Below are 15,174 nucleotides of genomic sequence, written 5' to 3'. Positions count from 1 at the left end.
AGTATTATTTTAAAATATCAAGATTTTAACCATTTTGGTCAGTAGTGGTGTCACACACCCCACCATAGCACAGGAACAATGCTAAGAAGAAGAGGAGTGGTGTCACACAGCCCCATGTTTGTCTCCGGGTGCGGCCTGTAGCCCCTTAGCCACACCACTGATGTGACAGGTGCTCATTCCTCAAGGGTCTATGGTTCAGTACGTGCTGGTTTCAGGCTCTTCTGTTCTGGAATGTTGCTCTGTGGAGTCATCAAGCCTGGTGTCATGGCCTAGGATTGGGTGATCTGACCCAACTGTTCCCCCTTTCTCAAAGTTGGACTTGGAGTTCAGAGCAGGGAACATCACAGCAAGAAAGACAACGGAGATGCTGACTTGCACAGTTCAAGTGGAACTAATGGAATTGCTATGCATGCACACACTCAATTTGGTGTTTGTGTCTGATCAGGACAGAGGTGGTTTATAGATTGGGAAGGGTACATTAAATCCCTTGTCACAGACAGACCATCACCTGATGGGGTTTAGGTTTTCTGCACCGTAAGTGCTCTCTACTGAGATACAGGGCTGTTATGAAATTGTTATATTTGGTGTGTATGTGTTTGCTTACGTGCTGAAATTCAATCTTAAACTGAAACACAGCAGCTCAGGGCCGGGATACAAATTAAAGGGAACTTTTGTGAAATTTTAACTGGTTCTCCAATTGCAGCCCTTTCTGAGAAAGCGCATCTGGCCAGTGTAACAAATGCTTTAATTACAATCAAACTGGATTGTTACAATGAGCTCTACAGGGGGCTGCATTTATTATTAAAAATATTCATGTACCGCTTTTCAACCAAAAAATAAAAAGTTCACAAAGCAGTTTAGAGAGAAAATCAAAATAACTAAATGGCTCCCTGTCCCCAAAAGACTTGCAATCTAAAATGATGCAGAAGAAACACCAGCAAACAGCCACTAGAAAGGCACTGTGATGTGTTGAAAAGGGACAGTTACTCTACCCTTGCTAGATGTAAGATGAGAGCCTCATGATAAGTGCCTCTTTGCTCAGTTTGCAGGGGTCTTGAAGAACATCCAGAAGCTACAATGTGTAAAAATACTATGGCATGGGGGTCTTTGTGGTGTCTTGTGTGTAGGAACATGGATTATTTCTTCCCATCCACTTGTCCACTTCAGTCATCAGCTCTGCCCTGCTCCATGATCTTCCTCCATTGAAAGTGTGATGGAAGTGCTGTAATAGAGTCTTTTCAGTTGCAACCCCCAAGCTTTGGAACATCTTCCCCTGGAGTCTTGGTTGGCCCCCTCAATAGTATCCTTCTGCCTCTTGATGGCAATTTTTTTTTCTTTTGCAAGCATCTGATTGAGCTCTCCCTCTTTTTGTTGATATAGTTTCCCTTTTTATTATGCGTTATGTTACTGGTGGGTTTTTTAGTAGTTTTCAGTACTTGGTGGTTTTTAATTGATTGTTTTGTGCTTTATAATTTTTACAATGGCCTTGAGGGCCTCTTAGGAGGTGAAAAGATGCCTTGCAAATGGCCAGATAAATCAATCAATAATGAGCATGGTCTTTGCCGTTATCTTCCTTTTCAATTTTTACCCTTTCATTTCCAGTTATCCCGAGATGGTGACTGCCTTCTTTTTCATCCTGATGACTCTGCTCTGGTTTACAAGGGAGCCTGGATTTGTACCAGGCTGGTCATCATTATTTGAAAAGTAAGTTCCTACTTCATAACTCACAAAGTTGTTACCAGCTTTAACGACAGAATATGCCTGACTCTCTCTGAGCACTTAGGGAAAGTGATCCATAAATATGTAATAGAACTAAGTGCCGTAAAGCACTTTCACAACGACCTAAGTGGGGTTAGTCTCTCCATTCCAATGCAGGCCCCAGGAGGCAGGTAGGTTGCGCTGGCTGAGCTTGGCCAATGCAGGGGTCGGGGGTTGTGGGGAGGGGGGAGGAGGTGTTTTGGGGCGGGGGAGGGCAGGAGGCGGGTGTTCCCGGGGACAGGCGGGCAATGAGTGGGAGGCGGGTCTAGGATCTGGCGGTTATGCCGGATCCTAACCCCCTTTCTGAGCAGCCCAGGACAGTCCCAGAATGCTCAGATTTGCGCTACCTCTTGAGGTGGCATAGATCCGAGTAGTCCCATTGGGGCTGCTGCGGCTTTGCCCTGGGTAAGGGGAAGCAATTCCCCTTGCCCCGGGCTGAGCCGCTTGCAGCCCCAATCCTGCCTTGGATGCAGCGCAGGCCCTCCGGCCTGCTTGCTCCAGGGCAGGTTAGTATTAGTAGTAAGTAGTATAATTAATAAGTAGCATTGCTACTATGATTATATCACTCTCTTCCCTAAAGACAGAAATTGGTAACAAGTATCTGGGAGTTTCTGACCATGAATTCTTTGCTCTTTTAGAGCAATTTATTGGGAGCTAATAAATTTAGGGAGCCAATCAGAAATCACTGATTTAAGGGAGCCAATCAGAAATCACTGGGCCCTTGAAATGAGTTCCTCCTCCAGCAAGCAGGATCAAAATACACAACAATGTGGGGGGGAGGATAAGGATGTACCAAGAACAAGCTAGCAAGGCAAAGCAGAAGCAGCAAGCCAAAAGGCATTGTGACAAGCCATGGAGAGGAAATGCAGTAGCCAGTTCATGCTTCTCGCTGCTGCCTGTCACCGCTGCCTACTGTAACACAACACATGTGTCTCTCCTTCAGGAAAGGTTATCGGACGGATGCCACAGTCTCTGTTTTCCTTGGGTTCCTTCTCTTCTTGATTCCAGCAAAGAAACCATGCTTTAGAAAGAAGGAGAAAGGTATGAGGAACTTGACATGTATAATGAGAGCCAGGGTGGTGTAGTGGTTTGGGAGGTGGACTTAGACCTGGATGACCCAGGTTCAAATCCCCCCTCAGCCACAAAGCTTCCTGGGTGACCTTGGGCCAGTCACTTTCTCTCGGCCTCACCTACCTCACAGGGTTGTTGTGAGTACAAGAAAGAGGGGAGGAGCAGCTGTGTAAACCGCCCTGAGCTCTTTGGAGGAAGGGCGGTATAAAAATGTGAAAAATAAATAAATAAATAGATAAATAAATAAATAAATAAATAAATAAGTAAGTAAGTAAGTAAGTAATGGCATTTGCCCTATATCTCTGCTTCAGAACACAGTGCAATCCAATGCATGTCTACTTTGTGGCAAACCCCATTGAGTTCAGTGGGATTTTTTCCCCAGGCAACTATGTTTAGGACATCCCATTCTTTGCATCTCCTGGCACCCCAAGGGCCAACTTAGACTTAACCTCTTCCTCATCTCAGAGTTTTCCTGCTTTGTTACAATTGAATAGGACCAGAAGTTGCACATGAACTTGAATAGAACGTATGTGTGCCCTTAAGGGGGAAATCTTGGCCTGTTGTAGGGATGCAGGAGAAAAGTCCACCTTTTTCTGAGTGTCTTCAAGTGTTTGCAGGCTCTAAGTATTGATCAGTGCTATTGAAACATTTTGAAAATGGATAAGATTTTAGATGTTTGTATTGTCATTTTTGTATTATTTAAGAGGTGTGTGTGTGTGTGTGTGTGTGTGTGTGTGTGTGTGTGTGTATGAGAGAGAGAGAGATCCTTAACAATGTATTCACAACAGCAACCTGGGCTTACACAACAGGGTTTTCCAAATAATTAAAGAAGTAATAGCAACCTTTTCCTTTCACCTTTATTTCGGTGCAGGAGATGTTACAAATTCTACAGATGACAAATTTGCCGGACCTATCATCACCTGGAAGGACTTCCAGAAAACAATGCCCTGGGAGATTGTAGTTCTGGTTGGAGGAGGTTATGCTTTAGCAGCTGGATGCAAGGTGATACAAGTACATATAAGTTAACACCCACTGTGTAGAACCCACAAATTGAAATATCTTTAATCTTAGTCAAAATGATGCTTTCTATACGATTGCAGCTAGATGAGACAGCAGGACGCCCACATCAAGATCTTCCTAGGGTAAATGCATTGCTGGGCATCCCAATTCAGAGCCATGGGGCTAACTGTTCCCTACCCTTGCCCTACGCAAGGAATGTCAAACTCATTTCATACAGAGGGCCGAATAGCATTCATCATGCCTGTTGAGGGCCGGAAGTGATGTCATTAAACAGGTCATAACCAAAAATAAGCACTTTTTCTCACTTAGGAACTCATTAGCTGCAAATGACAGAAGAGAAAATGGGCAAATCTTGAACATATTTCAAGATATGGGAGAGCCCCATTTTCATGCTGGCTGCCGTTTCAGCAGTAACTCCTTAGCACTGTTCAGTAGCTGAGAGACTGATGGCCAGATAAAAAGCTTCCTCGGGCCACATTTGGCCCCTGGGCCTTATGTTTGACACCCCTGCCCTACGCTCTACACACTATCCCAATTGCATACCCAGGGGGACAACAGGGGCAAAAGCCCCAGGTGCCAGGCTTGATGGGAGCAGCACTGCAACCCACTTCCCCCCACTGGTTTTGTTGGCGCAATCTGGAACCACACAAACAATGGCTACACTTCCACAGCCACTGTCGTTGTGGTTCCACACCAATCTGAGGGCCACCCTCTTCTTCTCCCATTTCTTTATAGTGGAGGAGAGGAGGGTGGCCCTCAGATCAGCAGAGAACCACATCAACAGTTGCTGTGCTCCTGCAGCCAGTGTTGATGCAGTTCTTGGCCATGTCTAACTCCAATGGAGCCTTTCGTACTGCCGCTAAGCAGTACGAAAAGGATTTTATTAAGCTCCATCAGAGCTTTGTGATGTGGCTGGAAGTGCAGCTTCCAGGAGGCAGGCAGCAATCAACTCCTAGGCACAAAACAGCTCCAATGAAGCTGGGCTGCCTCCTTCCTCTCCCCTTTTTTTCCAAAGTGGGAAAGGAGGAAGCAGCGCAAAAGTAATTGTGGTGATGATACCACCACAATTCCTTCTGGGTTGGGGTGGCAAATGAGGGGGCGGCCCCTGGCAGGAGAACCACCAGGACTGCCACTGCACTATCCTACCCCTCCCCACACCATTTCCTTGATCTGAATCACCCTTCTGGACCTGCTGTTTACTGCACAGGGAAACAGAACATAAGAACATAAGAACAGCCCCACTGGATCAGGCCATAGGCCCATCTAGTCCAGCTTCCTGTATCTCACAGCGACCCACCAAATGCCCAGGGAGCACACCAGATAACAAGAGACCTCATCCTGGTGCCCTCCCCTGCATCTGGCATTCTGACATAACCCATTTCTAAAATCAGGAGGTTGCGCATACACATCATGGCTTGTACCCCATAATGGATTTTTCCTCCAGAAACTCGTCCAATCCCCTTTTAAAGGCGTCTAGCCTAGACGCTAGCACCACATTCTGTGGCAAGGAATTCCACAGACCGACCACACGCTGAGTAAAGAAATATTTTCTTTTGTCTGTCCTAACCCGCCCAACTCTCAATTTTAGTGGATGTCCCCTGGTTCTGGTATTATGTGAGAGTGTAAAGAGCATCTCCCTATCCACTCTGTCCATTCCCTGCATAATTTTGTATGTCTCAATCACTTCCCCCCTCAAGCGTCTCTTTTCTAGGCTGAAGAGGCCCAAACACCGTAGCCTTTCCTCATAAGGAAGGTGCCCCAGCCCCGTAATCACCTTAGTTGCTCTCTTTTGCACCTTTTCCATTTCCACTATGTCTTTTTTGAGATGCGGCGACCAGAACTGGACACAATACTTCAGGTGTGGCCTTACCATAGATTTGTACAACTAGCCGTTTTGTTCTCAATACACTTCCTAATGATCCCAAGCATAGAATTGGCCTTCTTCACTGCCGCCGCACATTGGGTCGACACTTTCATCGACCTGTCCACCACCACCCCAAGATCTCTCTCCTGATCTGTCACAGACAGCTCAGAACCCATCAGCCTATATCTAAAGTTTTGATTTTTTGCCCCAATGTGCATGACTTTACACTTACTGACATTGAAGCGCATCTGCCATTTTGCTGCCCATTCTGCCAGTCTGGAGAGATCCTTCTGGAGCTCCTCACAATCACTTCTGGTCTTTACCACTCGGAAAAGTTTGGTGTCATCTGCAAACTTAGCCACTTCACTGCTCAACCCTGTCTCCAGGTCATTTATGAAGAGGTTGAAAAGCACTGGTCCCAGGACAGATCCTTGGGGCACACCACTTTTCACCTCTCTCCATTGTGAAAATTGCCCATTGACACCCACTCTCTGCTTCCTGGCCTCCAACCAGTTCTCAATCCATGAGAGGACCTGTCCTCTAATTCCCTAACTGTGGAGTTTTTTCAGTAGCCTTTGGTGAGGGACCATGTCAAACGCCTTCTGAAAGTCCAGATATATAATGTCCACGGGTTCTCCCGCATCCACATGCCTGTTGACCTTTTCAAAGAATTCTATAAGGTTTGTGAGGCAAGACTTACCCTTACAGAACCCATGCTGACTCTCCCTCAGCAAGGCCTGTTTGTCTATGTGTTTTGAGATCCTATCTTTGATGAGGCATTCCACCATCTTACCCGGTATGGATGTTAGGCTGACCGGCCTATAGTTTCCCGGGTCCCCCCTCTTTCCCTTTTTAAAAATAGGCGTGACATTTGCTATCTTCCAATCTTCTGGCACCATGGCCGTTTTGAGGGACAAGTTGCATACCTTAGTCAAGAGATCTGCAACTTCATTCTTCAATTCCTTAATAACCCTTGGGTGGATGCCATCAGGGCCCGGTGACTTATTGATCTTTAATTTATCAATGAGGTCTGAAACATCTTCTCTTTTAACCTCTGTCTGACTTAACTCCTTGGTCAGGAGGGGCCGTTCGGGCAGTGGTATCTGCCCGAGGTCTTCTGCCGTGAAGACAGATGCAAAGAACTCATTTAATTTCTCTGCCATCTCTAAGTCTCCTTTTATCTCCCCTTCCCCTCCCTCACCATCCAGAGGGCCAACCGCTTCTCTGGCGGGTTTCCTGCTTCTAACATATTTGAAGAAGCTTTTATTATTCCCCTTAATGTTGCCGGCCATGCGTTCCTCATAGTCTCGCTTGGCCTCCAGTATCACCTTCTTACATTTCTTTTGCCACAGTTTATGTTCCTTTTTATTCTCCTCATTAGGGCAAGTCTTCCATTTACGGAAGGAAGCTTCCTTGCCCTTCACAGCCTCTCTAACTTGGCTGGTTAGCCATGTGGGCACCCTCCTGGATTTAGTGGAACCCTTCTTTCTTTGCGGTATACACCTCTGCTGGGCCTCTATTACTGTTGTTTTAAGCAGCCTCCATGCACTCTGGAGAGACTGGACTCTTTTTACCCTCCCTTTCAACCTCCTTCTAACCAGCCTCCTCATTTGAGGGAAGTCCGCCTGTCGGAAGTCAAGGGTTTTTGTTAGAGATTTGCCTGGTATTCTTCCCCCAACGTGCACGTCAAAACGGATCGCAGCATGATCACTGTTCCCCAAAGGCTCTGTAACGTTTACATCTCTAACCAGGTCCTGCGTACCGCACAATATTAAATCCAGAGTCACCTGTCCTCTGGTGGGCTCCGTGATTAGCTGATCTAAGCCACAGTCATTTAGCGCGTCAAGAAATCTGGTTTCCTTATCGTTACCAGAACACAAATTGACCCAGTCAATATGAGGATAATTGAAGTTCCCCATGATTACAACCCTGTCCCTCCTTGTCACCTCCCTGATCTGTTTCCTCATTTCAAGGTCCCCATCCGATTTCTGGTCTGGAGGACGATAGCATGCCCCCAGTATTACATCGCTGCACAAGCCTGGTAATTTAACCCACAGAGATTCTACGGTGGAGTCGGACCCACCTTCAATCTCTACTTTGCTGGATTCTATCCCTTCCTTAACATAAACAGCCACCCCACCTCCAACACACCCCTGCCTGTCCCTTCTGTAGAGTTTATAGCCCGGGATTGCAGTATCCCACTGATTCTCCGCATTCCACCAGGTTTCCGTTATGCCCACTATGTCAATATTTTCCCTTGTCACCAGACATTCCAGTTCTCCCATCTTTGCTCGTAGACTTCGGGCATTCGCATAAAAGCATTTATACACAGAATGCCCCAGGATGCGCTGCTTATTCGCTCCTTTGTCCCCGCATCCTCTCATTGTGCCAAACCGTCTATCACATCCCATCACCCTACCTTTCCCAATTTCTTCTCCTACTCTGCCTTTGTCTTGTTGTTCTCTAACCTCCCCATCCTCATCCCATAGGGATGAGGAGTCCCGAACCGGATGACCCTCGGCTCCTGTCGGCCTTCCCCCAGGGATCAGTTTAAAAGCTGCTCTGCCACCTTTTTAATGTTATGCGCCAGCAGTCTGGTTCCATTCTGGTTCAAATGGAGCCCGTCCCTCTTGTACAGGCCCCGCTTGTCCCAAAAAGTTCCCCAGTGCCTAACGAATCTAAACCCTCCTCCCTACACCACCATCTCATCCACGCATTGAAACCCCTGATCTCCGCCTGCCTAGCTGGCCCTGCGCGTGGAACAGGTAGCACTTCAGAGAACGCTACCTTTGAGGTCCTGGCTTTCAGCTTCCTGCCTAAAAGCCTAAATTTGGCCTCCAGGACCTCCCAGCTACACTTGCCCACGTCATTGGTGCCGACATACACCACAGCCGCTACCTCTCCCCCAGCACTGTCTACTAGCCTGTCTAGACGAGAAGTGATGTCCGCAACCTTCGCACCAGGCAGGCAAGTCACCATGCGGTCTTCACATCCGTCGCAAACCCCCCTCTCTATGTTTCTAATAATCGAATCCCCCACTACAAGAAGCCCCCGACCCCCCTCCCACCGAGGAGTATCCCGAGTGCGCTCGGATACGGGCCCATCCCCTGGAGAAGGGATACTGTATGGTATATGAGACAGATACTGTATGGTATATGGTAATAGCAGGAGGTCTGGCTCAGCTGGTAGTGCTGCCGCCTTGTATGCCTGAAGATCTGAGGCTGCCAGTTCGAAACAACCGGAAGTACCTGAGAACTGATGACAGGCTGATATACTGATGAGCTGACCCTCAGCTGGTGGCAGAGAGGAGTTGCTGTCAAGTGGAGCATGGGAGGCAAAGAACCAGAGAGAGGCCAGACTGGGAAGGAATCCAGCTGGAAGGAGGAGTTCTATGAAAGACTAGAACTGTTCAATTGTAAAAATCCCTACGGGGGGGTTTAGAACAGCCTGCCTATGTAAACCGCCTTGGATTAAAGTCTGAGGAGAAATCTGATGACCAAAGAAAGGCGGTATATAAATACCTGTATAAATAAATAAATTTGCACATTCTCCCCAACAAGGTGAAAAATCAGGGTTGTTTTCAGTAAAATAGCAAGGAGAGGGCTAAAAAATCCTCCAGTACTGTGGCATTGATCTAAATGCTTACCCACCCCCTTAACTTTTAAATTGCCCCAAAAAGGGGTGGGGGGAGCTCAATCCTGGTTCTGCTGATGCTTATGTAGTGCGGCCCTAAAAGAACATTCATTTAATTCAAGTCACATTCTCTTCATCTCCCTCTCATTCATGCTGTGCTACACAAGTTATTTCCCTCTGAGCAGTTTCCTTCTCTCCTTCCCTCTTGTTCTCTTATTTTCCAAATGCCCCAGTGACAACTCAATGAACATATACTCTGAAATTGCTTCTTTGATGGCTTTAGCTATAATAATCACCATTATGCAATCACTGTTAGTGCTGCAAGTGGATACATCACTTAATATTTTTCTCCCCACCAACGTCTCTTCCTGCAGACCTCTGGCCTTTCCACATGGATTGGGAAGCAAATGTTGTCCCTGAGTAGCCTTCCCTCATGGGCTGTGACCCTGCTGGCCTGCATCCTGGTGTCCATAGTAACAGAATTTGTTAGTAACCCAGCCACCATCACAATCTTCTTGCCTATTTTATGCAGTATGGTGAGTATAGACCTCGAGACTTTGTAGAAGATATAGAAGTAGAAAATCCAGTTATGTTGCATTGGATGTAGAACTGAACCCAGAGCTCCCAACATTGGTGCATGGGCATCCCCTTCTCCTTGAGTTGATGCAGAAGTTCACCACTGGTTCTTTGCACTCCCTCCTAAGGCACTAGCTCCCAGTAAAACTATGAAACCACTTAGAGCTGTACAATGGGAATTTCTCCAACAAGCACTGTGGTGGAACTGTAAATTTGTTTGCATTATAGAAGATGCCAGTGATGCTAAGAGTTGGAACTCAAAATGACTTGAGTCAAAATGACTTGAGGTATCATGAGTTCATAACTTGTGTGTGTTCTAGCTTACCTTTTTCCCCTGTCATTTCCTCATTGCACTGAAGACCTCGTGAGCGATCCAGAAGCCAGCATTCATTCTGATAACAGCAGGAGACATGGTGGGAGGGTAGGTGGTTCCAGGAGGCATGGTCCGGGGGGGGGGGGGTTTGAAGGGAAAAGGAAGGTTTAAGGTGGTTTTTTGGAGAGGCTCTGAAGTTTTGCTCAGGGAAGCCTTGATTCGCGGTTTGACTTGTTTCTCAAAATGCCTCGAGACTTGACTCAAAAGATTCTAAATTTCTCATGGGTCGAGCTGCAAGGGTTGTATGCTATGACTCGTGAGTCACAGGGTCACTGACTCAGGACTCAACTTGCAACGCTGGCTCAGTGACTCAAACACACCCCTGGTCTTTAGTGTGCTGTTTTATTTTGCATTCTACACCAACCCAAATGAAAATCTGTCTTTGTTAATTTGTTTTCCTTTGTAGATGTTTACACTTTAGTATGTCTGGATTTGCAATGTTCAAAATGAAGGTATAGTACTAAGACGGTGTATTCAGGAAATACCAACTAGCGCAGGAAAAAGGATTATCAATAAAACATCTTCCCCAATTCAAGATGTTTAAAATTATTGCTCTGGTATGGATTTTTCAATCAGGAGTAACATGTGATCCTATGAGGAATCTTCTTCCTCAATCCAATACCAAAGATTTTATTCTAGTGTGGCTTCGCTTCTTCAACACTGCAATGTGTGATTATCTCATAAACCACTGCAGGATTTCCACCATCTTACTCCCCTTAAAAACATAAGATATTTTTATGAGAATTTTGTTATTATGGCTTCCTTGGAATAAGACACAGCAGTGAAGGAGGGTTCAAAGTTATGGCTTCCTCTAAGGAATTAAAATATTGTTAGGGTGTTTTCTTTTTCAGCTACATACATATCCACCCCTCTTTCTCTCTCTCTCTAGTCAGAGACCCTGCAAATCAACCCTCTGTACACCCTGATCCCTGTCACCATGGGAATTTCTTTCGCTGTGATGCTACCAGTGGGCAACCCTCCAAATGCCATTGTCTTCAATTATGGGCACTGTCAGATTAAAGATATGGTAAGCATTATGCGACAGGAACCCATGACCGAATGCACTGAATGCTGAGCTCCACCTCCATGCATCTATCATAATAATAGGTGAACATTGCTGCAGTTTTTGCAGTGCAATTGGAACTTAATATTCACTCCAATTTTGAAACTGGATACTTTGAAATTGATCACGTCGATCATGGGGTGAGATTTTGATTTCAGAATGGATATGAAACACCCGAGGAAAGAACAAAGAGCAATGGGATAGATCAGCCATTTTCAACCACTGTGCCGTGGCACAATGGTGTGCCATGAATGGTCTGCAGGTGTGCCACGAGTTTGAGAGAGGGTCATTTGTCAGTAGGGCCAATGGGGATGTGAACTTCCCCCCAACAGCACGATGTGCCTTGTCAATTGTCAAAAAACTGATGATGTGCCTTGACAATTTTAGTACCTTGTCAGTGCGCTGTAAGTCAAAAAAGATTGAAAATCACTGGGATAGATTCTAGAGCACAAGGTACTAGGAAGCTGTATAATACTGAAAAGATATAGCTCTGTATATGTGGTGTTTTGACCCAACACTTGGGCTGTGGGCTGTAATATAGTATTTATATGCTGGAGGACCTTAGTTCAGTTATCGCCAGAATTTTTGACTGTTTCACTGATGGTTCAGAGTTTGCAGCTTTCTGTGCAGATAGTCCCAGGTTTAAGATTTCCTTTGGTCTATGTTGAGAGGAAGGTGGCTTTGGCAATTCAGTGACAGAACTCATGCTTGGCATATAAGTTGCCAGGTTCATTCCCTGGCAACTCCCACTAAGTGCTCTGAAAAATCTGCCAAAGACCCTGGCAAGCCAGTTTGCCAGTATTATATTACAGGTACCAATGGTAACTCTCAGCATAAGGCAGCTTATTCTTTGTCTCCACCTCTGGTCAGGGAATTGGGACATGACAACACCCTTTTTATGAAGTGGCTTCATCTACTCAAGAAATAGTTTTTACTTACCCATGTCTCTTTGCTTTTATTAACAGGTCAAAGCTGGCTTTGGTGTCAATCTGATTGGCCTCATAGTTGTAATGGTGGCCATCAATACTTGGGGAATTAGCCTCTTCCAACTGAATACGTTTCCAGACTGGGCCATAGTCAGCAACGTCACGGGTCCATCATAGTTGGCAGGGACAGAACTTGCTAAACCACAGCAAGTAGGATCAATGTATTTTATTGAAATTGCACAATCAAGATTGGAAGAAACTTGAGTGTATATAGTTCAGAATTCAAGAAGTGACTCTTGTTGGAGGTTCTCCAAGGATCATAACTCAATCTAGTACTGAAGGAAAAAAGTAACTTGCATTACTCTTGTCTCGTTCGAAACTAATAGGATGGATTTGCTTTGATATCTACTGGTCCTTCCCCATAATTTCTGTTATTGTTGTACAGAACATCTAACTTCATCTTTCTCCTTTACTTGATGGGGAATATGTAGTACCAAATACATGAACCCAACTCACAGCAGTTTAACAATGGCCAGTTCCACATTTAACATTTGTTTTAAAGGATGTATCTATATGTATATATACATTTTTTAAAAAAATATATATAGAAAATTGTATAGGGAATTATTTACTGTTTAAGGAGAGACCATCTGATCATCCATATGTTCTATAGAAGAGGAATGACTGCATAGCAACCCAATGGTTCCGCGAAAAGGACACCCTTTTAGAAGGCTCTCTTCATGGTACAGAAAAAAAAATAGAAGGCTCTCTTCATGGTCTGGCGCTACAATATGACTCAAGAAGCATCTTGGGGAAAGATACAGAAGAGAAGGCTAAGACAGGATATGATAGCATCTGAAGGGCTGTCGTTCGGAAGAAGGAACTAATTAGTTCTCAACTGCCTCTGTGAGCAGGGCCGTAGCTAGAGGGGTGTCAGGGTGGGCATTCCCCAACCTGAGTCAGCAGTTTGTCCACTCTCACATTTTTGAAAATATTGGAGGGGGAAAGGACCTCTGATGGCCGGGAAGGCTGGTGCAGAGGCAGAATGCAGTCCGGATGGCTGGGGAGAAAGAACACGGTCCAGAGCACATGAACAGCAGGGCTGGCCGAGAGCAGCCACAAGGAAAGTCGGGAGACATTTCTTCTTGTGCTGTTGGGGGGGGGGGGGTGTGCTATTTCTCCTACTGTGGAATATGCTAATTACTACAAAGGTACTGCTGCTTGGAGGGTTGGAGGTAAATGTTTTTGCTTGGAAAAATCATGGTAGGGTTTTGCCTTTCAGGTATTAAAAAAAATTGCTGCTGTTTGAAGTTGGGGAGAACCTTTTCTCTTGGAAGAAAGCATGGAATCAGGTCTGTGGTGCTTCTTGGCTTCCAGGGATTTAAAAAAAAAAATTGATGATGACTGCTTCTTTCAAACCCCTCCCTTCTTGAAAAAAGTCAGCCCACCCCTAGAGTCCTGACTACAGGCCTGTCTGTGAGTCAGACTAGATCCAATGAGTACAAACTGCAAGAGAGGCTGACTGAACATCAGGAAAAAATTATTGATGGTCAGGGCGGTCTGGCAGTGGAACAGATTTCCAAGGGAGGTGGTGGATTCTGCCTTGCTGGAGATCTCCAAGCAGAAGCTCAAGATGCTGGAGATGCTCCAGGAGGACTGCCTACTACAGGCAGTGGGTTGGACTAGATGACCTTGTGAATCACTTCCAACCTTATGATTCTGATGAGTGCAGAAAGCAAGCTACTTGCCATACACGTTGGGCTCTCAGGACCAGCAAGCACAGAATAGGTTGAATTACTCTATGACTTAAAAACATCAAAATAAAAGTTTTGGATTTGCAAATCAAATTTGACCAAAAACGCTCCTGGAAGACCCAGAGACCTATTTCAGCAGCTGAGGAACAGTATGAGTCTAACCTTAGCTGAGCAGCCCACACGGTTGGCTTCTTGAATATCACCATACAAGGAATGGCTTTTACACCTGCCTGTAGTCAAGATGCTTTCGGTACTTTTACTATGAGTAGAGGATGCTGCTGTGTGGATAACAGCCTGATAGGAAACGGCCATTTGAAGGTCAAAATGTATACAAGATGAGCCTAAGCTAGTAGTTGGTCCTCAGCAGTTCTGTTCCTGGAACCTCCACTGATGCAGAAAACCGCAGATAATGGAATCCACAGTCAGAACTTTATTCTGAAGCTCAGGGAGGTTACACGTGATCTTCCTGCAACTCAGAATGCCTACCAGAGACTTTTAGCAGGCACAGGAAGTGCAAATTTTACAGCATTTGCAAAAACTTGAAGTGCCTGCTAAAAAGCTCTAGTAGGCACTATGAGTTGTGGGGAGGTCGCACATGGCCGACTTGTACTGGACCCACACTTCAGAAAAAGAAAAAAAAGTCAGTCTGTGGATTAATCTGTGGGTCCTCCAGTCACTGGTTTGGAACCCCCGGTGGGTCAAATCCATGGGTTCCAAATCAACAGAAAAAGAGCACCCACTGTATATCCCCATATGAAGGGATGGACAGTCAAAGCTGCGGCGGTATTGAAGCACTGTTCGCTTCTACTTTTTGGAGTGCTGTCTGCTAACACAGGAGTTCTAGCCCACACAGAGTTTCCACTGCCTCCATGCAAATGTGACCTCCATGCCATGAGCCCAAAGGAGGCAGCCTCCGAATGACCCCTTGGCAAGCAATCTTGAGGATCAAATTGGCCTCACAAAGGCATTTGGACCTCTCAGACACACAGCACCCAGTCTGACAACTTCTCATCAACAATATCCACATTGTTTTCACAACTTATGTATTCTGAAAATTTTGGATCTGTACAGAAATTAGATATCCATGTTAATCACAGTTATTATACCAAGACCTGTTTTTTTTAGGGTTTTTTTTA

The 15,174-nt window shown here is 45.6% G+C and overlaps 1 protein-coding gene across 1 annotated transcript in view; it reads left to right on the top strand.

The window, feature by feature from the left end:
* Positions 1 to 12,461, top strand: part of SLC13A4 (solute carrier family 13 member 4) — a 60,375-nt gene extending 47,914 nt beyond the window's left edge. The window contains exons 12-17 of the mRNA XM_066634449.1: positions 1,603 to 1,704; positions 2,702 to 2,799; positions 3,701 to 3,831; positions 9,721 to 9,882; positions 11,185 to 11,322; positions 12,324 to 12,461. Of these exons, the coding sequence (XP_066490546.1) occupies positions 1,603 to 1,704; positions 2,702 to 2,799; positions 3,701 to 3,831; positions 9,721 to 9,882; positions 11,185 to 11,322; positions 12,324 to 12,461 (769 nt within the window). The remainder of the gene's footprint in view (positions 1 to 1,602; positions 1,705 to 2,701; positions 2,800 to 3,700; positions 3,832 to 9,720; positions 9,883 to 11,184; positions 11,323 to 12,323) is intronic.
* The last annotated feature ends 2,713 nt before the right edge of the window (positions 12,462 to 15,174 follow it).

Source organism: Tiliqua scincoides, chromosome 7 (assembly GCF_035046505.1).
Source record: "Tiliqua scincoides isolate rTilSci1 chromosome 7, rTilSci1.hap2, whole genome shotgun sequence".
In the NCBI taxonomy this organism is placed as follows: domain Eukaryota; kingdom Metazoa; phylum Chordata; class Lepidosauria; order Squamata; family Scincidae; genus Tiliqua; species Tiliqua scincoides.
This window is presented reverse-complemented; position numbering and strand designations above follow the sequence as displayed.